The 24,858-nt window shown below is 46.9% G+C and overlaps 2 protein-coding genes across 9 annotated transcripts in view; one reads left to right on the top strand and one right to left on the bottom strand.

The window, feature by feature from the left end:
- The window catches only part of CTNNB1 (catenin beta 1), a 41,118-nt gene extending 33,819 nt beyond the window's left edge, over nt 1-7,299 (top strand). Inside the window, exons 8-16 of one of the 3 annotated variants that reach the window (XM_053903948.1) lie at nt 514-617; nt 696-1,034; nt 1,300-1,458; nt 2,924-3,043; nt 3,634-3,784; nt 3,870-3,991; nt 4,917-4,977; nt 6,009-6,229; nt 6,694-7,299. In XM_053903948.1, coding sequence (XP_053759923.1) covers nt 514-617; nt 696-1,034; nt 1,300-1,458; nt 2,924-3,043; nt 3,634-3,784; nt 3,870-3,991; nt 4,917-4,977; nt 6,009-6,217 — 1,265 coding nt within the window. In that variant the 3' untranslated portion in view covers nt 6,218-6,229; nt 6,694-7,299. Of the gene's footprint in view, nt 1-513; nt 618-695; nt 1,035-1,299; nt 1,459-2,923; nt 3,044-3,633; nt 3,785-3,869; nt 3,992-4,916; nt 4,978-6,008 lie in introns of all 3 variants that reach the window. The other 2 variants (XM_053903947.1, XM_053903946.1) reach the window with 2 other exon arrangements.
- A 5,236-nt stretch (nt 7,300-12,535) lies between these two features.
- Nucleotides 12,536-24,858, bottom strand: part of ULK4 (unc-51 like kinase 4) — a 569,816-nt gene continuing 557,493 nt past the window's right edge. For all 6 annotated transcript variants that reach the window (XM_053903940.1, XM_053903943.1, XM_053903944.1 and 3 more), the window contains 2 exons: nt 15,136-15,221; nt 12,536-12,694 (listed from right to left, as the gene is read on the bottom strand). In XM_053903940.1, the coding sequence (XP_053759915.1) occupies nt 12,616-12,694; nt 15,136-15,221 (165 nt within the window). In that variant the 3' untranslated portion in view covers nt 12,536-12,615. The remainder of the gene's footprint in view (nt 12,695-15,135; nt 15,222-24,858) is intronic.

Here is a 24,858-nt window from a genome sequence, read left to right as displayed (position 1 = left end):
ACTTGAAATTGTAGGGCACCCCCCCCCCCACACTTGTGGGGTTCTCTTCCTGATAGCACTTGGCACCGTCTGACACACTGTGTAGTTTCAGCTTATTAATTGTATATTTGTTTATATTGTCTGCCTCCAGCTAGACCATGAATGAGCTCTATGAGAGAAGGGGCCATGCAATATTTTGCTCATTGGTCCAGCTCCAGCTCACAATGGTCTGATTTTATTTAGGTGGATATTTTTGAGATGATTGAATGGACGAAAGTAAAATTACATAAGGAGGAGAGTGGAGACAGAGAAGGCTCTTTCCACATTGGGTATTTGACAGAAGTTACCACTAGTTGAGGTGAATGGGAGAAGAAGGGGAAACTGAGCACCATCCTAGCAAATGAAAATAAAGGACTTAGAGGGGATAAGTTTTGGCAGTGAAGAGGCACACCCTCTAAGACTAGAAAAGACACTTAGTGCTGATAGGAATTGCCAGCTAATGGCCATTGCCTTAGATCTTTTTTCATATTCTAGGTGGCATGCAAGCTTTAGGGCTTCACCTGACAGATCCAAGTCAACGTCTCGTTCAGAACTGTCTTTGGACTCTTAGGAATCTATCAGATGCTGCGACTAAACAGGTAAATTTTGAATATGCCAGTGCCTTGGTGATAGAATTAAGATGAATATGTACTGAGCATTTGTTTTTATGTCCATAGGAAGGGATGGAAGGTCTTCTTGGGACCCTTGTTCAGCTTCTGGGCTCAGATGATATAAATGTGGTCACCTGTGCAGCTGGAATTCTTTCTAATCTCACTTGCAATAATTATAAGAATAAGATGATGGTCTGCCAAGTGGGTGGTATAGAGGCACTTGTGCGTACTGTCCTTCGTGCTGGTGACAGGGAGGACATCACCGAGCCTGCCATCTGTGCTCTTCGTCATCTGACCAGTCGACACCAGGAAGCAGAGATGGCCCAGAATGCTGTTCGTCTTCACTATGGACTACCGGTTGTGGTTAAACTCCTGCACCCACCATCCCATTGGCCTCTGATAAAGGTAAACTGTCTGTCACAATAGTAGGTTGCAGAATTGGACATGAACCACCTCTAGCTATTGGATGGTTGTCTAGGCATAAGGGGTTAACAAGTACGAATCCTGTTCCTTAGTAAATAGGAAGTGTGGCCGGAGTGGGCTTCCGAAGTGTTTGTGAAGTCTGTGCTACTTTCAGGTGATACCGATAGATTTAGTGTGGTGGGAATTTTAGGCTAAGAAAATGATTTTATTGAGCTACATGCCCGCTCTTTATTCTTCTTATCTACAGGCCACCGTTGGATTGATTCGAAATCTTGCCCTTTGTCCGGCAAATCACGCACCTCTCCGTGAACAGGGTGCCATTCCGCGACTAGTTCAGTTGCTGGTTCGTGCCCATCAAGATACCCAGCGCCGCACATCTATGGGCGGAACGCAGCAGCAGTTTGTGGTAGGTAAATCTTAGTAGTGACACCCGGCTATTTAAAAGGAATGCATAAATTCATGGGATCCTGAACTTCTTTGGTCATTGGTTCCCTTGATCTTCTAGCCTGAGGGGCTGTTTGCTAATGATTTAAAAAAACTGTGACCTGTCCCTGGCTGCAGAGAAGATCGGGAATAATGTGGCCCCTAGTGCTGTTGCCTTTGACCTCTCCTTGCATCGGCAGTCTTCCAAAGAGAGCAGGGTGTGGTGTGCTGCTGTGGGGTCAGGTGCTTCTTGCAGTGTTTTCGTTTAATGTATACAAAGGGTCACCTTCTTAGGAAGTAGCAGAACCATAGTTTGAATCCAGGTCCATCTGATTTCAGAGCCTCTTATTCCCCATTATAACATGCGTTTTGCCTGTAAACATTTAACATACCTTTTACTGTCTCTTCCAGGGATGGTTTAAACTGTTTTCACAGACCTAAGAATACTAAGAAATTTCAAGAAGTAGTAGTAGCATTTACCCATAAGCTCAACCTAAAGCTTTCCATGTCAGGTTTGCAGTCTTTAAAAACTAGCTTTGTTACAAGTATCTGAAGACACTGTAGAATTTATTCCTCAGAATTTAAGATTCAAGCCTTCAAAGAGCTTTCTCTTATTTAATTAGGTCACTTTAGAAAACAAGAGCCTACCGGCACAGATTTTGGGAATCTCTTATTGGTAGTTATTATGTGTATGCGCTCATTACTGGGCTTCGGCTTTCTCCATTCATTACTTTTGGTATTGGCCTGTCTCCATGAGGTGGCTTAAAAGAATGCAAAAGGTACCTTTTATTTTACATCTTTTCTCTAGGAAGAAAGGAGTATCTTGTGTTTTTATAAAAATCAAGTTGTTTATAAAAGCCGAATTCTAACCTTTTTTAAAACTCAGAAACAGGGAAACAGTACTTAACATTTTGCAAAAGCTAACTTCCTTCTTCTGTAAGACTACCAGTCAGATAGTCTTAGAGGTGGTGAGGAGTGGATTTTCCACTTGACAGCTCAATAGAATTTTAGCAGTTGGTGATAAAACTTTGCTAGGTTTTCATGAAATACACATAGATATACAAAAATAGAGGGAGCATGTGGAAGAAAAGCATTTGTCAGTCTGCACATTACTTTCCCATCTTTGTGTATCTTTATGTATTCCCTTTACCTAAAGTTGGTGTCTTGACGGTCGGAGTCCATCGAAGCTGTAATTCCTGTGTGTTGTATGTGTTTGCGGGGAGGGGTACAACTTGGAATTAGTGCCATCAGGAACCCTCTCCCCCCCAGTGACGTTCAGCTTCTTGGAATCCTCCTTCATTCCTAGACTAATTGCAAATTCTGGGGAACTTTGGGTGTATACTGTGAATAATCAGCTTAGGAATTGTGACTCAGAACAGAAAGCCTTTGAAGTTTATAAACTTTAGAGATGAGAATGCCCTATTTGTTAACCATGTTTCTTTTGGTAGGAGGGAGTCCGTATGGAAGAAATTGTTGAAGGTTGTACCGGAGCCCTTCATATCCTAGCTCGGGATGTTCACAACCGAATCGTAATCAGAGGACTAAATACCATTCCATTGTTTGTGCAGGTATGTTGGTTTTATGTGAGGCAGTCTAGATTTTATGTGTCCATAAAATTTCGGAAAATTAGGGACCAAGTTAGGGGCAGTTTTTCCTCTACTGTCTCCAGTTACAAAATGACAACGCTCTGTTCGTGCGCCTTGCCAGAGCATGACAATTGGAATCTCAGTGTGTCGTGTCCTTTCAGTTGAGTGCATTTTATTTTATTAAAAGTCCCTTTGTTTTTCTTGGGTAGTAGGGGAAACACTGGGACTAGAGCCTGAAGAAGAGAGAGACTTCATACTCCACTTCAGGGCTGCTGAGGTTTGGAGGGAGGAGAGCCGGTCACGGTTGCCAGAGCACAGGCGTCCAGCTACCTCCTGGATCGCCCAATCCAGGAGTTTGGAGAAGAGAGTTTGAGGCTGAAATTGCTCTAGAAAACCAGTGCTCCGGAGCATCAACCAGCTGCCTGAGGACAGGAAGTTAGAGAATAGGATTTAACACCAATAGCGCAAAGGCCATCTTCTCTCTGAATCGGGAATACTCGCGCCCCGGTGGGGGTGCCTGCCGTGTTTTTTCTTTAGATTTAATTCGGATTTGTTTGTGCTTTTCTCCCCAGCTGCTTTATTCTCCCATTGAAAATATCCAAAGAGTAGCCGCAGGGGTCCTCTGTGAACTTGCTCAGGACAAGGAGGCTGCGGAAGCCATTGAAGCGGAGGGAGCCACGGCTCCTCTGACAGAGCTCCTTCACTCCAGAAACGAAGGTGTGGGTAAGTCGAAACGGAACCAGAACCTTTAGCCGGTGCACACCAGAAAGCCTCAGCTTTTCCTCAGGGGCCTTTTTTCCTCTCCCAGCAACATACGCAGCTGCTGTTTTGTTCCGAATGTCTGAGGACAAGCCCCAGGACTACAAGAAGCGGCTTTCGGTGGAGCTGACCAGTTCTCTCTTCAGAACGGAGCCAATGGCTTGGAATGAGGTAGGCCGTGTGGACGCGTTTCTTCGGTAGCGTGTGGCTTCCCCTCCAAATACTTGTACACGTTTATTTGCCTTGACTGTGTCCTTGGCTTGGATATTCGTTCTCTCCGCTGCCTTAGCAGCTGCTGTGAGGAAGAACCACAGCTTGAAACGGCCTGTTCAGAACAAACCAGTCACACTGCTTATTAACATTAGAATTCGTGAGGGAGACGGATGAAAAAGTTATCGGCTAAAGTATCTTTTTCAAAAGGGAATTTTTTCCTTTTAAGGAAAGAGGAACCCTCTTAAATACTGTAGTTGGAGGTTAATTTATTGATTCTCTTTCTGTGAATTTGTCTTCAGCATTCGGCCTCATTACAGAGGTGTTCTTAAAACATTAGAACCCTGGAAGTTCATTCAGTGATGTTACATAGTTGTACAGTGGATTATAAGAATGGAAAGAGAGCCTATAGATTGTTAGGTTACAAAAAAAAAAGAAAAGAGAAGAAAAAAGCAGATTGCCAAACAGTGAGTAATTTGTCAGTTGGGCTTTTAATGGGCAGTCTTAACGTGTTCCAACTTGAGCTCTGAACTTCCCCAAGCCTGTTCCTCTCATAGTCTCCTTCCAGCTGTTCAAGCTAAAAATCTTCTTTCATGTAGAATATTCTGTTTGTCAGCAACTCCTGTTGGGGGCAGACACTTTGACGATTGTGTTTACGGTTATATTTGCTTGAAAGAATAAATTAGTGACTGTTTTTAATGCTGTGTGCAATGACAAAACATGCTGCTTTAGGTGTCGGTAGTTAATCTTTGAGGGTAGAGTTTCAAGTATTTCTGTGCGTTCTTCGTTCCTTCTATAATGTGAAAATAAGTGTGTTCTCAAAATACTAGTATACCTAAGTTCAGAATTTTCATTTTGCTTCCTTGCCTTGTACCTGTTTATCTAGACTGCTGATCTTGGACTTGATATTGGTGCCCAGGGAGAGCCCCTTGGATATCGTCAGGATGGTATGTGTCTCTTATTTCCCGATTGACTCCAGGTCAAGTTAAGGTTCAAGTTAAGCTTTATCAGAAAAGCTGGTTTGCTCATCTGGGAAACCAGCGTTGGCAGGAAAGTAGTGGCAGCAGTTAAAGGCACTTCTGAAATTCCAGAGTCGGCAGCGGTATCTTTCTCGGAGCCTGGGGAATTTTGAGCCCCACAACGAGCAGACGACATTAACAAATAGCCTGTACTGCAGACGCCCAGTACTAGTGACACATATCACAGGTTGCCTTTGTACGTGCTTTTTTGGTCAGAGAATCTATACATCCATACAGCCCACCCAGGAAGCGAGAGTAGAGGGAACTTTGGCCCCAGGTTCAGATCTGGGGTGGGTCTACATCATTCTAGTATGGGGGTTTTCCAAAAAACTCATTCAGATCTGGGTAATGGAGATGGAGTGTGGCAGACACCGCGAGTAAATACAGCTCTTCACCTTGTATTTATTATCTCATCTGGCTTTTCCCAATTATTAGACCACTAAAGCTCGTAGGCATCTTCTGTTGACAGATCGGTACTGTCAACCCTTAATGTAAAAGTTTCACTGGAAACAACAGCTTGAGTTTTCACAGTACTTCTGTTTCACTGGACTTTTCACCAGGTAGATTACATCCGCCAGACCTCCTGGCTTTTGCTTTCATCTCTTGCCTGTGACTTCTTGATACTGGGCGGTCACATGCGCAGTAGTAGACTGCTGGCTGTCCCCCTCAGGGGTTTTATGTCTCCGCCTAGGCAAACACGGAATGTTCCGTGGTAAGCTGATGGTGTGGTTAGAACTTGCTGGTCTGCCTCTGGTGGAAACAGACTTTATAGCCCCGTGGGTGGCCTGGCACTGAGTAATTACTTGGTTGGAGAAGCTGAAGAGGCTAGAAAGGCCTGCTTTCTGACCAGCTCGCGGACATCGAAGGCCCAGGCTTCAGTGTTAACGTTAATGTCTGTCTCCTCTTTCTCTGTGTCCCTTGCCCCTTTTGTTGCCACCCCCCCACCCCGCCTCCTGTAGATCCCAGCTACCGTTCCTTTCACTCTGGTGGATATGGCCAGGATGCCTTGGGTATGGACCCCATGATGGAGCATGAGATGGGTGGCCACCACCCTGGTGCTGACTATCCAGTTGATGGGCTGCCAGATCTGGGGCACGCCCAGGACCTCATGGATGGGCTGCCTCCAGGCGACAGCAATCAGCTGGCCTGGTTTGATACTGACCTGTAAATCATCCTTTAGGTAAGAAGTTAAAAAAAGCCAGTTTGGGTAAAATACTTTTACTCTGCCTACAGAACTTCAGAGAGACTTGGTTGGTAGGGTGGGAGTGGTTTAGGCCTATTTGTAAATCTGCCACAGAAACAGATACGTACTTTGAAAGGAGATGTCTTGGAACATTTGAATGTTCTCAGATTTCTGGTTGTTAAGTGGTCATGTGTGGAAGTTATTAACTTTAATGTTTTTTGCCACAGCTTTGCAACTTAATACTCAAATGAGTAACATTTGCTGTTTTAAACATTAATAGCAGCCTTTCTCTCTTTATACAGCTGTATTGTCTGAACTTGCATTGTGATTGGCCTGTAGAGTTGCTGAGAGGGCTCGAGGGGTGGGCTGGTATCTCAGAAAGTGCCTGACACACTAACCAAGCTGAGTTTCCTATGGGAACAATTGAAGTAAACTTTTTGTTCTGGTCCTTTTTGGTCGAGGAGTAACAATACAAATGGATTTTGGGAGTGACTCAAGAAGTGAAGAATGCACAAGAATGGATCACAAGATATGGAATTTATCAAACTCTAGCCTTGCTTGTTAAATTTTTTTTTTTTTAAATATCTGTAATGGTACTGACTTTGCTTGCTTTGAAGTAGCTCTTTAATTTTTTTTTGCAGTAACTGTTAGTTTTTTAAGTCTCTCGTAGTGTTAAGTTATAGTGAATACTGCTACAGCAATTTCTAATTTTTAAGAATTGAGTAATGGTGTAGAACACTAATTCATAATCACTCTAATTGTAATCTGAATAAAGTGTAACATTGTGTAGCCTTTTTGTATAAAATAGACAAATAGAAATGGTCCAATTAGTTTCCTTTTTAATATGCTTAAAATAAGCAGGTGGATCTATTTCATGTTTTTGATCAAAAACTTTATTTGGGATATGTATGGGTAGGGTAAATCAGTAAGAGGTGTTATTTGGAACCTTGTTTTGGACAGTTTACCATTTGCCTTTTATCCCAAAGTTGTTGTAACCTGCTGTGATACAATGCTTCAAGAGAAAATGCGGTTATAAAAATGGTTCAGAATTAAACTTTTAATTCATTCGACTGTGTCAGCCTTTTTTTCCTCGTCATTGAATGGTTTGTGAGGATATTTAGTAGCTTATTCAGCTTCATCCTGAGGAAAACACACATGGTGAAATAATTTTAAGTTTTAGTGAAATAGAGCGCCTTACCTCCAGATGGGATCATGTGCCAGGTTGCTTTGGTCCTGGGTTAAACTGCACCAGAAACCTCCGTTCAGAGGCATGTGATGTAGTCTGGGCTACACACAACAAAACTGAACGCCAGATAAGCTAGGCTTCCCCCACTCCAGTTACCATCAAATGGTTCCTTCCCATGAAGGTAATAATGAATTAACTACCTGGATTTGGATTTCAAGCACCTTCACGGAATTGTGACTCATGGGGAGAGGGGAATTCCTTCAACTCCACTTTGAACTGAAAAATGAAGGTGGTTTAAGTGTTGATGTTTATCTAAACATAATCGGAGAGACCAGAATGAGCCTTCTTTCAGCTGTCTGCCAGGGAATCCTGTCATCCTGGCGGTAGGTCTGACGAGCTTAGTTCATCCTTCAGGGCGGAGCCTGTAGACCTGTAAAGACTTGTGTTTTGGTCTTTAAAAAGAGTGAAAGTGTTTTGTGCTCAGGGAGAGCTGTTTCTGAGTTACCGCGCGTTTTTATTTAAGATCATGGCTGGTAGATAAACATTTCAGTTCCTCTTTGTTGAAGTTCTGTGAAAGCCACTGTGGTCTAAAACGCGATTGGGATTGGAGAGGAAATCCCATACCTGGTGAGGTGGTTGGTTTCAGGTTCCTTCCGGTTCGTGACAGAATCGGGCCAGTATTGCTAGCAGCTTAACATAAGGTACCACAGCAGGGGGTTTCACTTACAGAAATTCTTAAAATCAGAAAACATTTTCAGGGCGCCTGGGTGGCTCGGTCGGTTAAGCAGCCGACTTCGGCTCAGGTCATGATCTCACGGTCCATGAGTTCGAGCCCCGCGTCGGGCTCTGTGCTGACAGCTCAGAGCCTGGAGCCTGTTTCAGATTCTGTGTCTCCCTCTCTCTCTGCCCCTCCCCTGTTCATGCTCTGTCTCTCTCTGGCTCAAAAATAAATAAACGTTAAAAAAAATTTAAAAAAAAAAAAAAAAAAAAAAAGAAAACATTTTCAGAGCTTTGACATCATTACGGTTTTGAAGTTGTGCTTAAAAAATGTGAAGTTAATCTGATTCAGCCACGTGGTTCTGCAATGTATTTAGAAGTACAAAGGGCCAAAAACAGCCAAGACACAGGTGAAGAGTGAGAGGGAAGACTCGCTGTGTCCGCGGTCACGGCCTAAGTGTAAGGGTGGAGACAGGGATCACGAGCTGGCACAGAGGCAGACAGAATACGGGACAAGTGTGATATGTAGACCACGAACCGTACTTCAGAGGTAGCGCCGGAGGTCCGTGTGAAAAGGAGGGACTGATAGCCATTCGGAAGAATCGAAAATACGGGGGTGGGAGATGCATGACCGACAAAATGCCAAGATTTTAGAGACGAGTAGGATCAGTATTGATGAGGTTTCTTTCGCCCCGCGCCATCGTGGCTTGGCAGAGCGCTGCGTGGCAGGCAGCCGTGTGTCCCGTGGTCGCTTGTTCACACACGAGAACGGCCTCGCTGCAGCCTCACGGCAGTAGGTGTGCGTTGCCAGCACGATCGCGAGAAGCAAGTCACAGATGCTGCGCGGCTTCGTTGGCGGAACGAAAGGGCAGACTGTTCCGAGGAAGTCACGCGTGGATGGATGGTAAAAACAAGAGCAAGGAAGTGATTGGATTACTGCAAAAATCAGAATAGCGGTTACCTGGGGGACAGGGATGCCTCAGACACGTGGTCCCATTGCGGTGACCGCCACTAAGCTGAAGAAGGAAGCTCTTCCACGTCGGAGATGTCCTAGGTTCTCATCCGGTTATCTGAGTTCTTGACAGTGAAAGGTCTTACAAATATGCTCTTCAATTTTTGTTTTGATTTCTGCAATAAAAACGGAAGGTCTGAACTGTGCTGTTTGGTTTATAAAGTGGATCGCGCCCTGTAGCTGGCCGTTGTCCCCACGGGTGGGAATTGAACTGCCTTCCCTCGCCTGGAGGGGATTACGAAGGTGTGGGGTGGGGCTGAGAAGCCATGTCTGGCTTTTCCTCCTCTTCCTCCTCCATCGGTGGCCTGGCCTCGGGGAGTCCTCGCCCCTCCCTCCCGCCCCCAGCACCACCTGTGCAGCCAGGGGCCCGAAGTGGCATTTAAGGGACCAGTCCTCCTTCCAGGCCTCGTCGGGACTCCACACCGCCCCGGTCCTCCTCCTGGACCGTGGCTTCTTGCTGCTTGTCCCTGCACTTCCCCCTCCTCAGCCCCCCGGAAGCCTGAGACTTTTGGGGCCTCCTAAACTTTGGTCCCCGGCCCTCTTCCCTGCCACTCCTTCCTGAAGCTCCTGCCTCAGCCCCTGCACACACATATACACACACACATATATACGTACGTGGATCTTGCCACCGTACTTTGCTGTCGGCAGGGGAGGGAGAAGAGGAATCCTGCTTTGTGCTGAGACCGGAGAGGCCCAGTTCCTCTCTCACCCCAGAGCCCCCGGTTTCTGAGCGGCGTCACAGGGACGGAGCCTGTCTGCAGTCACAGAATTGACCCGAGAACCTCATGAGGCGACCCGAAAAGCCTCACGGTAACGTGGGAAACACGAGCTAGGAGATGAGGCGAGTGTGCAGACCGGTGCGAGGAGATTCTATTGCTGCGTCCTCGAGAACCCCCGAGGACTGTTCCTCTCTGGACCCCAGTGGCCAGAGCACGCCCTTCGCAGAGGGACGGCCCCCGGCACCTACTCTCAGGCCGAAAGTTAAGGCAGGGTCTCGAAGCCCCGGCCCTGCCGGTAACGGAGGGAAAGTCAGCCCCTTCCCCGTGCAACCTGGTCCCCCTCCCCTCCCTAATTTGTTGCTCGCTGGCCGGCCGTTCACCTCTGCAACTGCGGTGACACCACCTGCCCCTGAGGGGGCTCAAGTGGCGGTTGTAGCCACTTCGAAAGCAGAAGCATGAAGGCAGCGGGAAGGAGGACCAGTAGGTGCCCGCGTCCGGGCCCCTTGCCGTTGCAGGAACCCCGAGAGCTCTGATGGGCCCGCAGCCAGGGGCCTTCTCTTCCCTTAGAACTGGAGCCAGCCTGCCGAGCCGAATGTGAGCGTGGGGGCCTCGCATGGGGAGGGCAGGGAGGGACGAGGCCTCCTGCCCGCCCAGCCGAGCCTGTTCGCGTCCCCTACGCCCGAGCTCGGTGGGACCAGGGCCGCTGCTTTCCAGTTGGCACCTTGATGAGGATGATAGGATCCCCCCGATTCCAGGGTGGCGGCCTCCCATCGGTGTGAAGCCCGGCGTGGGCTCGCTCTAGTGCCCCGGCACCCCGGGCCGAGTGCCCTCGGCAGAGCGGGAGACCCGCTCTCCTGAAAAACGCAATGCTGAGAGGCTCCGGGCCAATGACGCTCCACAAACCATTCTGGAACGTTACAACTTTGTTTTACCTTAAACAGCAAAGACTCCTCCCTGCTCAACTAGAAAGGGTAAAGAAGAATCTTCCGGTGCCCCGAATTAACCTTCTGGGAAGACTCCAGGCACACAACTCCAGGGCCGTTCCCCCGAGAACCGAACCAAGGGACAGAACAGATTTATTTCCTGGCAAAATAGGGAGACCTGCGCCTGTTCCCTGGACCCGGCAGGCCAGGCCGCTGGAGACAAGGCCGGGCCTCTGGCTGCACCACGGGCTGCTCCCCCGCCCAGGAGCACAGGCAAAACGAGCGGGGCCAGGGCCACGTGGGCACACAGCCTGAAGTTGGGCACATCGCCTGGGGCCGCCTCCCCACGGGCAGTAAGTAGGCTGGGAGAGATGGAGGGCGACCGCCTGCTCCTGGGGTGCTCTTGCACCCCAAGTACTCACAGCTCTAGCTCTGGGTTACCCCAGTGGGGGGCACGGAGGCTGTGCAGTCAGGGTCCTGAATTAAACCAGACCCTGGGGCCTCGGACGAGTGGACCGGCTCCTCCGAGCCTGTTTTCTCTCAGTCACGAGATGAAGCCAAGGCGGCCACCTTTGTAGGTGGTAGTGGCGATTCAACAAGGTAACAGACATACGCTTTTGATGGAAGTTGGGTCCCAAGCTGTCGTTTTCACTACCAAGCCAAGTGGAAGCTTGGCCAACCACCCAGATCACTGTGGCAAAGCGTGGCCGTTGGTGACCGCGTGGCCAGCTTCCCGTGATGCGGTAGATGGGGCCGCCTGTGTGCCTACGTGGCTACCATTTGTGCTTGTCCCGCCCATTCGGCCTGCGTGCTGGTTGCCGTCTGGGACAGACTCCCTCCCGTCTGGGCTCGGGACAGTGTCTAGTAGTGAAGCGAATCCCCTCTAAGAAGCACAGACATGGAAGCTGGGGGGGGGGGGGGGGGGGCGGTGGGGAGCAGCTATTGGTCTCGTCTAGACTCGCCCTTTCATTTTGCAGCTGGGGAAGCAGGCCCCAGAGAGGCCAAGGGAGGGCCTCGACTTGCTCACCTGCTTCGGGCTGCCCAGGACCCACCCCGACCTTCCGGTCCAGATCCAAGAGGAAGCCTTCCTCAGTACCACAGCCCCAGCAGCTTTCTGCACTGTCCACCAAACATTTTCACGGGCTGGATTCTCACCTAGGAGGTTTAAGGGCCTCTGTGTGGGAACATAGGAAGCTGGAAAGGTTCCAAGGATAACGCGGGGGGGGGGGGGGGGGAGGGGGGTAATCAGTAGGAGTTGGAATCAAAATAGAATCATCCCCCCTGTCATGACATCCAGACGGGCAGACCTTCAAAGAGGCCAGGGTTCCTCGAGTTTTTTGCACCCTCTACGCAAACTTTCACTGCCTGCCCGTTGGCGGAGCCTTGCCCGGTCCTCCCCAGGATTCTGTAAAAGCGGGAGGATAAGAGGCTAAAACTAGCTTCCAAAAAGGCCTGCTCTGGAGCTGTGGCTGGGAGAACCTTCATGCCTAGTCCTGTCTTTTAAATCTTCTCTGGAGGAGAGAGATGCTCACAGATGCCGGAGGCTGAGGACCATGGCTTCTCATCTACTTGAGGAGCGTGGGCTGTAGAGGAGGCCTGTCCAGGCCGCACAGAGGGGAAAGAACAATCTCGAATAGCTAGCAAACCTGGGGTTCCCAGACGCATCCCACAAGAATGGAGGAACCGCTCCGTTCTGAGAGGGTGTCCGAGGGCCCAGAGTCCACGAGAACACCTCGGCCGCAAGGGTCTGGGTTCGGCTGACTTTATTAGGTCCAAAGAGAGCCACGGGTGGCGGTGGGGCCAGCGTGTGTAGCCGAGGGCTGGTGCTAAGTGCCTTCTCGCCTGGTGTCCAACAGCTGGAGGATTTCCAGGGCCAACGAAGCCACCACACTGTCAGCAGACGAACTGTGGGAAAAACCAAGGTGGAAACACTTAGCCGTCTCCGGGGGAAAACAGCCCCTCTTCCAAAGGGGCTGGCCTCTCTCGTACCTGAGTATCTGCTGGACCAGCTACTTCGTAAAACTGCCCTCGTGCATCATTTTGAGCGGAAACAGGAAAGTCCGTCTCCGGGGCCTCAGCCCACGGTCCCAGAGGGGCTCGGAACTGGCCGCGCCGACACCCCTAAGCCAGGCCCGAGCGCCCGGCCCCGCCATCCGAACCCCTTAGGCCGCGTGCGCGGACACGGAGCCGTGGGGGCGAGTCAGACGGCAGCCCGACCCTGCCTAGCCCGGATCCTGCAACGGGCCTGCCCAGGGCCGGCCTGCAGCTGACTCGTGCGCCCGGGCCCAGGTCCCAGACCCGCTCCAGACGCTGGTTCTCCCTGCTCCTTTTCGCCACTTCCTGGCCGATCAGCCGGGAGGCTTTGGGTTTCTTACCCTCATCCGTGTGGATGTGCCGTTCAGAGCTTAAAATGGCAAGTCTGTTGAATGAGACACATTTAAACCTGCGCCTTAACAACGGTTAGCGAGGAAAAGAATGACCTGTAGCACCGCCCTGAAGGATAAAACTAGTTCGTGGCAGACCCTCGCCTACACAGAAATAGGGCTGTTGCCAAGTAACCGGGGGCGGGCGTGCTGCATGAGCGGTGGGTCGCCGCGGCCGGGGCCGTGGTCAGGGGACGGTGCCACGCATTCCTGCTCCGCGCATCAAACGTCCCAAGGGATGGCAAGAATGCGTTTGAACTCAGCCTGATCCCGGCTGAGTCAAGGCCAGTCTGGCAGAGTCCTGCCATCCACCCTGCCCACCAGAGCAGCCCAGGGGGGACCCGGGGACTGGCAAGGAGGGGACACCGACATCTGACAGAGCCACGTCAGGACCGGGAACACGGCCATCCACTCGTTCTCGGTCAACATGAGAAGGCCTTTTCTGGTTGGCCATCTGGACGAAGCCCAAATAAGACGCCTTCGTGGCAGCAACCTCCCTAACCCAAGATCGAGGTCTGCCTGGTGTAGACATTTCAGTTGCCGGAGTGCCGGGGGGGGGGGGGGGGGGGGGGTGGGTACAGAAGAGGCGACTCGCTTCGTGGTGCACTGAGCCGTGTTTTGACACATTTGGTCCAAATTTGGGTCCAGCTCTGAGGCCGTGCTGGCCTTGGCCTAAAGGCACGGAGTCCCCTGCTGGATGAGGAGTCCCGCAGAGGCAGGCACTGGAGAGACGGGCTCTCGGGGGCTCTCCGCTCAACTCCTGTCCACCCGGTGGCTCTCCCGGGCCCTCCGTGGCACACGTCTGTTCGGAGTGGCTTCCTGACACACGAGGCCAGGTCCCCGGGGACACATGCCACGTGCTCCTCACCGCAGTCTTGCAGGAGGCCTGCGGCCCAGCCCGGGGAGTCACTGTCCACGTCTCACGCCACAGGGTCCCAGCAGGGCGAGGAGGCTCCCCACCCCCGGCCGAGCTAGCCGGTCCTTCCCCCTCACCTCACAGAAACCACGCACAGCCTCCCTCTTTGGCTTAAACCCGAGAGCAGGACCCGGGTAGTCTAGGAGACGGCGTCCCTTGTCCACAGACCGCCTCTCAGCAACACCCCAGCCGTGCATTTTTCTTCAAATTAACACCGAGCCCGGAACACCAGGAAGCAGAATTCAGAGAACCCTGTGGTTGTGAAAACCAACCACCGGGGGACGCCGGCACCCGTTCCCCGTCTCACGTGCCTAGTGAAGGCCGGGTGTCCCCTAGGAGGTGGATCCCTCTCCCCAGGCCCGGGAGAGCGGCTGAAGCTCAGGGGACTGTGGCCCCCCGCAACCTCAGGCCACCTCCCTCAGCTCTGGGGACGAGGGCCGGACCCCACGCCAGGCTCTGGCACAGTCACGCGCAGTGAGCGGGTAACACAGGCCCGATGAAGGATGGATGCCTGGGGGCAGCTTTCCTCTTATTCCCATGTCGTTCTTCTTTGGTCAGTTGGCATCAACAGCTCAGATCAGAGGAACAACTCGTAAGCACGCCCCTTCCTCCGCCCCCATCTCTCAAGTTCAGGGTGTGTGTGTGTGTGTGTGTGTGTGTGTGTGTGTGTGGTGTCATTGTGGGATGAACCCTCCCTGTGGCCCTTACTCTACCACTCTTACAGGTGGAGGAGGCCACCTGTGCACAAGGGGTGACTGCCTTCCTCGCGAGGTTCATCCCATCCCCCTGGGCGTCCCTTCCCAGCTCTCTTCCCTATAGATGGGAATATTCCCTCCCCCCGGCAGGGCTAAGACATTCTCCTTTCCTCCCTCCCCCTGCTGATTTCCCCACCCCCCCCCACCTGCCAGTGGGGGATACCCGGGGGGGGGGTGCAGGGGCACGGCAGCCCCTCCCACACTGGCAATGACAGGCTGGAAGGTATGGGCCCTGGTCCTCGGTCTACTTACCCGCCAGCGGCGGCCAGCCCCTCCAGAGCCCGCAGGAGGCTGCCTGCGTCCTTGAGGTTCTCCAGATGCTTCTCATTGGATGTGACCTTCGAGGGAGGGAGAAGAAAGTGGTTGGCCGGCCCATCCCTGACTCAGGCCCCACTGGATAGGCACCCTGAGCCTCAGGCTACTGGTGGCATCAGGGAGCAGGCCCTGAGTCCCCACCCTCCAGGGCACTGCTGAGCGGGGCACTAGAGGCACAGTTGTGGCACCTGGGGGTGAGCATGACAGAGCCTGTCGGGGCTGGAGACATGCCGGGTCGGGGTAGGGTGCCTTCCATTGGGTCCCTCAGGAGTGTTTGTGTTCTGGAAGCCTGAACTTCCGAGTTAGAGTAAGTGATGACGAAGGAACTCCAGTTGTCAGGGCCAGGACTCCTTGGGACCTTGAGTCCAACACGACCTTGTTCATATGGACAGAAGAATCACAATTCTGGTTGCCTGGAGACCTGGGGGGCCTGCGGGGGGAAGGACTAATAACCAAACCTGGGTACACACCCCTTCCCAAGTACCCTAAGGAATGGGCCCTTGCTCATTGCCATGGTCCTGGGAAGAACAGGAAAAACATGTGGGGATCTCTGACTCTCTGGTGCCTAGGAGCCGAATCACACACAACCTAGGCTTCCAGAGACTTCCTCTGAAAGCCCTCCAGAAGAGTGCATGTCCTCAACACAAGAAGAGGCTTCAGGAATGAACCTCGATCCTAGTATTAGACTTGCTCCTCTTAATTCAACGTTCGTGTCCTATTGTTGTTTAAAAATATTTTATAAACACTTGCATGGTGCTTTACCTTTCAGAAGGCTCTCCCGTCTCCCGTCCACTCTCTCATCTATTCTTTTTATTTATTCACCTTGCAACGCAAGCACACGGCATGCTTTATAGATGAGGTAATGGAGGCTGGGCGAGGTACACCTGGAGCCTGATCCTAATCCCGCCATGAAGCTGGAACCAGGCTGGCCTCCGCTGCCCCCCGCTGCTCAAGTGCTCCTGTCTTTCCACTTGATCACAGTGACCAGGGCCAGATGATCCTCTCCCCAGTTCGCAAGAAGAGGTCAAACATTTCTTAATCACTCATGGTGACAGGAAGGTCGCGGGGTAATTAGACCTTAACACGGACTCCAAATTACGTGTGCATGAATTTGCACCTCCACGGAGATCCGTTCCCACCCGCTGGGTATGCCAGCTACCAGCAGCCAGCTCAGTTGCATCAGGTGTGGTTTCTGCAGAGGTTTGCATCTTAAAAGAGCCGCATGTAAATTTGTTCTGAAATTACACCCACCTTGATGCGTTCAAAGGCTGCTATTTGAAAACGTCAGCTGTAGTTCAATTCTGTCTGAAGTAAGCATAAACTTGTACTAAAGGGGTCTTCAGTGAGGCTTCCCACCTGGTTTTTCTCAAAGTTGCCACATACAGCTCAGTTGAACTATATCCAGAATCGCTGCCTTATCTGTACTGTGGGCCCGTGTGCAGAGGCCCCACAAGCTGCAAAGAAATTACAAGACTACCTCTGCACACGAGGCTCACAAGGTGAGTTAGAAGGTGCAAATAGAAAACTACAGTGAGAATTAGGTGATCAAAGGAAAAGATCAAAATAGCATCATGTGCAGCCAACATAAATGTAGCCATAAACAAATCCAAAAGAATTAACTGAAAACTATGTGATTGGGCCACTTCATTGAACTCTTTCTTACTAACAACATCAGTTGTCCTGTATGTAAAGCTGAGTTAATTAGAAAATAAGGGTTTTCAATAATATTAATCGGAGGTTCTAGTTCTGGCTGGGTAAGATGGGAAAAACACATGCCACCCTTTCTCTCCCTCTACATGTAATTATAAAGCCCAAACTATAAAACGCACAGCACAGTGATTTGGGACACTGAAAAGTAAATAGCAGCAGGCAGATTGGGGAAAGGCACTGGACTCAAAACACCACTCAGCTGGTGGTGAGTTTACCACTTCTTTCCCTCCAGTACAGCCTGGATTGAAGTCAGCAAACCCAAACCATGGAAGTGAGCACTGTGGGTCAGAAGAGAGAGCTCTGGGGCAAGCCAGGCTTGAGAAGTGGGAAAGGAAACTTCCAGACGCTCACAGAGAGCAGGTGAAACCTTCCAGGTTCCTTTCCTTTCCTTTCCCTCAGTTCTCTTGTCGAGGTCCCAGGAAACTCTGCAGTGGCAGTGGCAGCAACAACAGCCAGAGACAGGAGCCCCAGGTGGCCCCTCTCCCCCTAAACGTGACAGTTGTGGAAGTGAGCAGGTTATGGCCAGAGAATGGGAGATGCAAGGAACCAGAAAAGTACTGGGGAGATAATGAATCAGGAAGACCTCAAGAAACAAATCCCATCAAATTGTCTATAAACTCCTAGGCTCACCCTCAACCTGTGCATGCATGGAACTGATCCAAATGGCATACCAAAAACTTAAGGAACTGAGCTAATAAACCGCTGTCCAGATCCCAGACTGACTCCTAAAGGACAGACACATAAGATAGGTCCAAAGAGCATTGCAAATGCTTTGAAACTAACCTGGCATTGAAATTACTATTCCAGCCTTCAACCTGATCCTAATCACCATTCTGTATAGAGTTCCAACTAGACACAGCATCTCATAATATTTAAAATAGCCAAGATAAAATCCAAAATTGTTCAGCATACAAATAACCATGAAAATCTCAACTCACATGAGAAAAGACAACAAAAGACAATAAGTAACAAGATGACACAGATATTGGAATTATCTGACAAAGACTTAAAAGTGTTATAAAAATGCTGAAACAAGTAATCACTAATGCTCTTGAAATAAATATTAAAGTAGAATGTAACACTCTTAAAACAAGTATTAAAGCAGTATTGGAATAGGATGTAAAAAAATTAGAAGATATAAAAAATAAGCAAATGAAAATCTAGAAAAATAGAACCCAAAATTTTCAAAAGCCATGCCAAATGGATTCATTAGCATAATGGAAAGAGGCAGTGAATTTGAAGACAGATCAATAGAAATGGTCCAATCTGAGCAGCGAGACAGAAAAACATTTGAAAACACAAATGGACAGAGTCTCAGGAATCTGTGGGATAATAACAAAAGGTGTGTAGCACTGGAGTTCTGGAATAAGAGGGCAGAGCATGAAGGGATGAAAATTATTTGAAGAAATTGTAGCTAAAACTGTTCCAAGTGTGATGAAACATCTAAATCTACAGATTCAAAAGTGAAAGACTCTCAAACAAGATAACCCCAAAGAATCCTCATCCAAAAACATCCACAGTCAACTTGGTTGAAGACAAAGAACTGTGAACTCAGGCAGAAAATAATACATTACTTATATGAGAACACTGATTTGAATTATGGTGGACTTCTCATCACACTGAGATCAGAAGAGAGTGACACAACATTTTTAAAGTGCTAAAAAAGAAAAGAAGTATCAAACTAGAATTCTATGTCTAGCAAGAATATCATTCAGGAATTAAGGTGAAATAAAGATATTCTCCAATGAAGGAAAACTAATAGAAGCAGAATTTCTTTAAAAGAATCACTAAAGGAAACTCTTCAGGGGTGCATGGCTGGCTCATTAGGAAGAGCATGTGACTCTTGATCTCAGAGTCATGAGTTTGAGCCCCACGTGGGAGGTAGAGATTACTTAAAAACAAATAAATAAATAAACTTAAAAAAAGGGTGGTGGTGTTGGGGGGGGGGGGGGGTGGAACTCTTCAGAGAGAAAGGAAATAACACCAGAAGGAAACTTGGAACCTTAGGAAAAAAAGGAAGAGCAACAGAAATGGTAAATATCTGAGAAAAGTAAAACACACTATTCCCTTTATTTAAAATACACTTGGTGGCAGAAAAGCAAAACATACAATATTATCTGATAGGGTTTTCAACATATGTAGATATAAGAAAATTGGAACATAAAGGGGGAAGGGTAGAGGAATCTATAATATGGTAATGTTTCTATATTATAATTGAAGTGGTAAAATACTGATTATAAATAGATTATGAAAAGTAAAGTCTTTCATAGTCCCAAAAGCAACAACTAAAAAAACTTAGTAAAAAATACAACAGACAAACTATACTACTAAAAAATGTTCAATAGCTTAAAAGAAGTTAGGAAGAAAAAAAAAAACAAGAAAATGAAAACAGAAAGGATAAGTATAAATCAAGTAAAAAGGTAGACTGTATCCTATCATATCAAGAATTACATTAAATGTAAATGATCCAAATGCAGCAAATAAGAATTTTTGTACAATGACCAAAAAAAAAAAAAAAAAAAAAAAGACCCAACACAATACTATTTACAAGAATCTTAACTCAAATAGAGAGAGATAGGTTGGTTAAAAGTAAAAGGATGAAAATCATGCAAATATGAATCAAAACAAAGCTAGAGTAGCTATATTAATATCAGACAAAGAAGACTTCAGAACGAAAAAAAATTACCAAAGATAAAAAGGTTTTGTCATCAAAAAGATAGAACAACAAGTGTGTACCCATTTAGCAATAGAAAATAAACATACACAAAGCAGGGGTACTGAGGTGGCTCATTCAGTTAAGCATCTGACTCTTAATTTCGGCTCAGAGCATGAGCTCATGGTTCATGAGTTTGAGCCCCACATTGAGCTTTGTGATGACAGCATGCAGAGCCTGCTTGACATTCTCTCTCTGCTCTCTCTCTGCCCCTCCCCCAACTCACACTTGCACATGTGCTTTCTCCCTCGCTCAAAATAAATAAACTTAAAAAAATACACAAAGCAAAAACTGATACAACTGAAAGGAAAAACAAACAAATGTGCAACTGTAGTTGGAGGTTTCAAAACTACTCTCATAGTAATAGAATGAGTAGGTAAAAATCAGCAAGGACATAAAAGAGTTGAACCACATCATCAACTAACTAGATCTCATTGGCATTTGTGGAGCACTAAACCCATCAATAACAGAATATATATATTTTCCCCAAGAAATCAGGAACGCTTGCTAATGTATATAATATTCTGGACCATAAAACAAATCTTAACTAATATAAAAGAACTGAAACCATATATATTATATTTGTAACCATAAACTATAAGTCAATAAAGGTAACAGGGATATCTCACATCCCTTGGAAATTAAACAACTTACTCCTAAATCATCCAAAGATGAAAGAGGACATCCCAGGGAAAATCAGAAAATATTTTAACTTAAAAATTGACTATACAATATATCAAAATCTGTGGAATTCTGCTAGAGCAGTGCTTAAAGATAAATTTATAGTGCTAAATACATTAAAAAAGAAGAAAAGTTTAAGTGAATAATCCAAGCTTTCATGTTAAGAAACCAGAAGAAGAGTAAGACAAACCAAAACTCAAAGAGGGAAGAAAAAAGGAGCAGAAATCAAAGGTAATGTGGTAGATGTAAATCCAAATGTTATCAATACCTACCTTAAGTGTGCATTTAACAAACGCACTACAAGTAAAAGACTAAGATTTTGAGACTAGATATAAACAAAATAAAATACAACACAACTACATGCTGCTTACAAGAAACATTTCTTTTTTCCCCCTTTTAAATGTTTATTTATTTACTTTGAGAGAGAGAGTGTGTGCACAAGCAGGGGAGGGGCACAGAGAGAGGGAGAGAGAGAATCCCAAGCAGACTCTGCACTGTCAGTGCAGAGCCTGACACAGGCCTTGATCCCATGAACTCTGGGATCATAATCTGGGCTGAAATCAGGAGCCGGATGTTTAACTGACTGAGCTACCCAGGTGCCCCCAAACATACCTTTTTAAATATAGGGGCACAGACCAAATGAAGGTTAAAGAATGAAAACAGATGCCACATAAACAGTAACCAGACAAAGCTGGGGTAGCTACTATCAGACAAGGTAGACTGGAAGCCAATAATTGTAACTAGAGGTAAAGAGTTATTTATTTATAGAGGTAAAGAGTTATGTATTTATAGAAAGATCAATTGACCAGTAATATATACCAAGACTAAATTTTTTTTTAAATTTTTTAAAGTTATTTTTGAGACAGACAGGGACAGAGGTGAGCGGAAGAGGGGCTGAGAGAGAGGGAGACCAGAATCCGAAGCAGGCTCCAGGCTCTGAGCTGTTAGCACAGAGCCCAACACTGGGCTTGAACTCATAAATCATAAGATCATAACCTGAGCTGAAGTTGGAAGCCCAACTGACTGAGCCACCCAAGTGCCCCTACCAAGTCTAAATTCTAAACGTACTTAATAACAGTCTAAAAATAAATTTTAAAAAAATGATGAAACCAAAGGGAGAATTAGACACCAAAATTATGGTGGGATTACTTTTCAATCTCTCCCAGTAACATGCATACAAACATCAGAAGGACACAGAAGTTTTACACAAGATTAGCAAACCTGACCTAATTGACATATGTAGAAAATTCATCTAACAACTTCAGAATATATATTCTTTTCAAGGGTACATGGGAAGTTTTCAAGATATGTCATATGTTGAGTTATAAAACAAGTTCTGACAAATTCCAAAGGTATTAATCCAACAAAATATATCAGGATCTGTATGCTAAAAACTACACAATGCTGATGAAAGAAAAAACACCTAAACAAATGGATATACTATGTTCATGAATTGGAAGACTCAATGAAGATATTAATTCTCCCCAAATTTAGGTTTAATGCATTTCCTATCAAAATCCCAGAAGGATTTTACGTAGATATAGAACAGCGGATCCTAATTTGTATGGGAGGGCAAAGGAACTAGAATAGCTAAAACAATTCTGAAAAAAGAATAAAGTTGGAGGAACCACACTATACAGTTTTAAGATTTACTATATAGCTACGGTAACCATGACGGTACGGTATTGGCAGATATACAGATCAATCAAATAGAATTGTTAGCCCAAACACAGTCACACACAAATACTATCAACATTTTGACAAATGTGACAAGGTAATTGAATGGGGGAAGACAGCCTTTTGAACAAACAGTGCTATGACAAAGGATGTCCATATGCAAAAAAACAAAAACAAAAAACAAAAAAAACCCAAACATGAACCTGGACACGTATCTTACACCTTAAATAAAACATAACTCAAAGTGAATCGTGGATCTGAATGTGTAAAATCTAAAACTATAAAACTTCTAGAAGACAATGTAAGAGAGAATCTATGTGACCTTAGCTTTGTTGATGAATTTTTAGATACAATACGAAAGCACAACCCCTGAAAGAAAAAAACCGACAAATTGGATTTTACCAATATTAAAAACTTGGCTCTTCGTAAAACATCGATAAGAGAGTAAGATCGGCACAGACTGGGAGAAACAAATGCAAATCACGTATCTGATAAATGGCGTTTATCTAGAACACATAAAGAACTCTTAAAATTCAACAGGAGAACAACCAACGCAATTTTTTAAATGGGCAGACAATCTGAACAGACACTTGACCAAAGAAAGTATTATGGGTGGCAAATGAGCACGTGAAGAGATACTCAATACCATTTTTCATCAGAGAAATACAAACTAAAAGTGCAATGCCATGCCGCTACGTACCTATTAGAATGGCTAAAATTCCTAAAACTAACAATGGCAAACGCTGGCCGGGAAGCAGAGTAGCAGAAACTCTCATTCGTTGCTGGTTGGAATGCAAAATTCCAGCACTTCGGAGGACAGTGAGCCGCTTTCTTATAAAATTAAACACAGTCTTACCATATGGCCCAGCAACTGCACTCTTAGATACTCACCCAAGTACACTGAAAACTTACGTTCGCACACGAGCCTGTCGGCAAAGGTCTATAGCAGCTTTATTCACAGTCACTGAAAAGTGAAAGGAACGAAGATGTCCTTCCACAGGGAAATGAAAAAACAGGGAACACATTCATGCATTATTTGGTGTATAGGTCTGACTGGGCTTTCAAAATGACAGATCAGTAAAGTCTGGATGATTTTTGAAAAGATACGAGTTTTAATTTACCTTGCTGAATTATTTTGTCCTGTGATACCAATTTTCTATAATTAGTCAAGCTGGTAAATTAGGACTTCCAGTAGCTTTGAAATGATCCTTAGGAGTGAATCACTCCTTTCTCCCAGAGTGTGGGCTCCTCCAGGCCACTGAAGGTTATAAATTAAGATGGGAACCAACCTTATTTTAGAAACATTCCCCTGTGCCTACCAATGTGGCCTTGGACCTTCTATTTTCTCGGTACTTAAAACTTTGTTGAGAACCAAATTATGGGTCTGCTCAAAAGCCATCCTACCTATCCTCTTCTGTGCTATCAAAACACAGAACGTTTCGTGCACACCGAAAAATCTCAATGACGTAGAAGTGACACTTGTCCATTACGGCAGTGAGTTTCTGGTTCAGCAACTGTTGGAGAACTTCTCATGTCCGTGAGTAGAGAAGTCAAGAAAGGGCAGGGACTCTTTAATAAATCATGTAAGAGGAGCCTGGCAAAGGGTGTAAACACAATACTTCTTCCTGCAATCACTATTTTCATTACTAGCACTCAGTGAGTTCCCAGAAGCCAAAACAAACAAACTCAATTTTATTTTCTAATAACGTACTACAGCAGAGGTTCCTGGACCTCTAAGAGTCTATGAGTGGATTTCATTATTTCAGAACGTCCCTTTCCTGCGAACAGAGTCATGCCTGCCTCACATTCCTCCTCTTTATAATAAAAATGCATCAGCTGAATACGAGTGCCTGTCATTATCTCACACTGAGACATCCGACTGGTAGCTGTGCGGCTAAAGTCAATCAAAATGAAAATAGGAATTATACTAAGTATGTGCAGTGCGCATGGTAGACAGGATCATTCAAAACAGGGGGTGTTTAAGAAAAAGGCCAGAAAAAAGTTGGAAGTTTGAACTTAGAATTAAGATCCACCTGGGAGGACTATCCCTCCACTTCTGTTTGAGGATATATAAAAAACTGATAATGTACTTCGGGCAAATACACGACTTATTCAACTGGCTACGGTCACTTGAACACGGCGTGTGTCAATCAGCACTCACGCATCACTGGGAATAACCAAAACACCGAAAGGAGACACGTGCGTCCTACAGAATCAACCTTCACGTTCCCCAGCAGGCTCACGAACTGTAAGGTAGTGGCTTTACACACACCGTAAAGGACAGAACTGGGGTTGGCTCCTTTCTGGAATTCAGCTTCCCAAAGGCAAACTGACAAAAAAATGTCCCACTGTCCCCCATAGTGGCAGGACACTGAATTTGGCCAGCCCCCTCGGTTTGCAGGTGAGGCTGTGACGAGAGGACAGTGGCTGGCCCAGGGTCACGGTGGCCTCTGAGGGGCAAAGCCAGGCCTGGCGCCCGCATTCTTTATCCAAGGTCATAACAAATGTGCGAATAAGAACTTTGATTTTCGATCGCTGTGGTGTACCGTGATTTCATGCTCATAAACGTGACTCACAGCATCGTCCTCGTGAAGCTCATAAAATGCTCCAGGACCAGCTTCTCTATTAGAAACGGTTTCGGGAATCGGGACTTAACGTGGCTGCAGCCGAGTCAGGCATGGGCAGACCGTGGGGGTTGTTTATGAGGGTACAATGACATACGCCTGTGTCTTCGGTGATCCTCAATGCGTGTGGCGAAGCGAAGCCAAGTTAGCTTTAGTTTTCTAACCAGAGAGGCCTCCGGACAGGCCCAGGCAACACTGAGAAACTAGAAAAAACCTGGAGATGAAACAGGCAACAGTGAGCCAGGCCAGGTGCTC

The sequence above is a fragment of the Panthera pardus genome, unplaced genomic scaffold (genome assembly GCF_024362965.1).
Source record: "Panthera pardus isolate Hobbes unplaced genomic scaffold, ASM2436296v1 HiC_scaffold_16, whole genome shotgun sequence".
Taxonomy (NCBI): Eukaryota; Metazoa; Chordata; class Mammalia; order Carnivora; family Felidae; genus Panthera; species Panthera pardus.
This window is presented reverse-complemented; position numbering and strand designations above follow the sequence as displayed.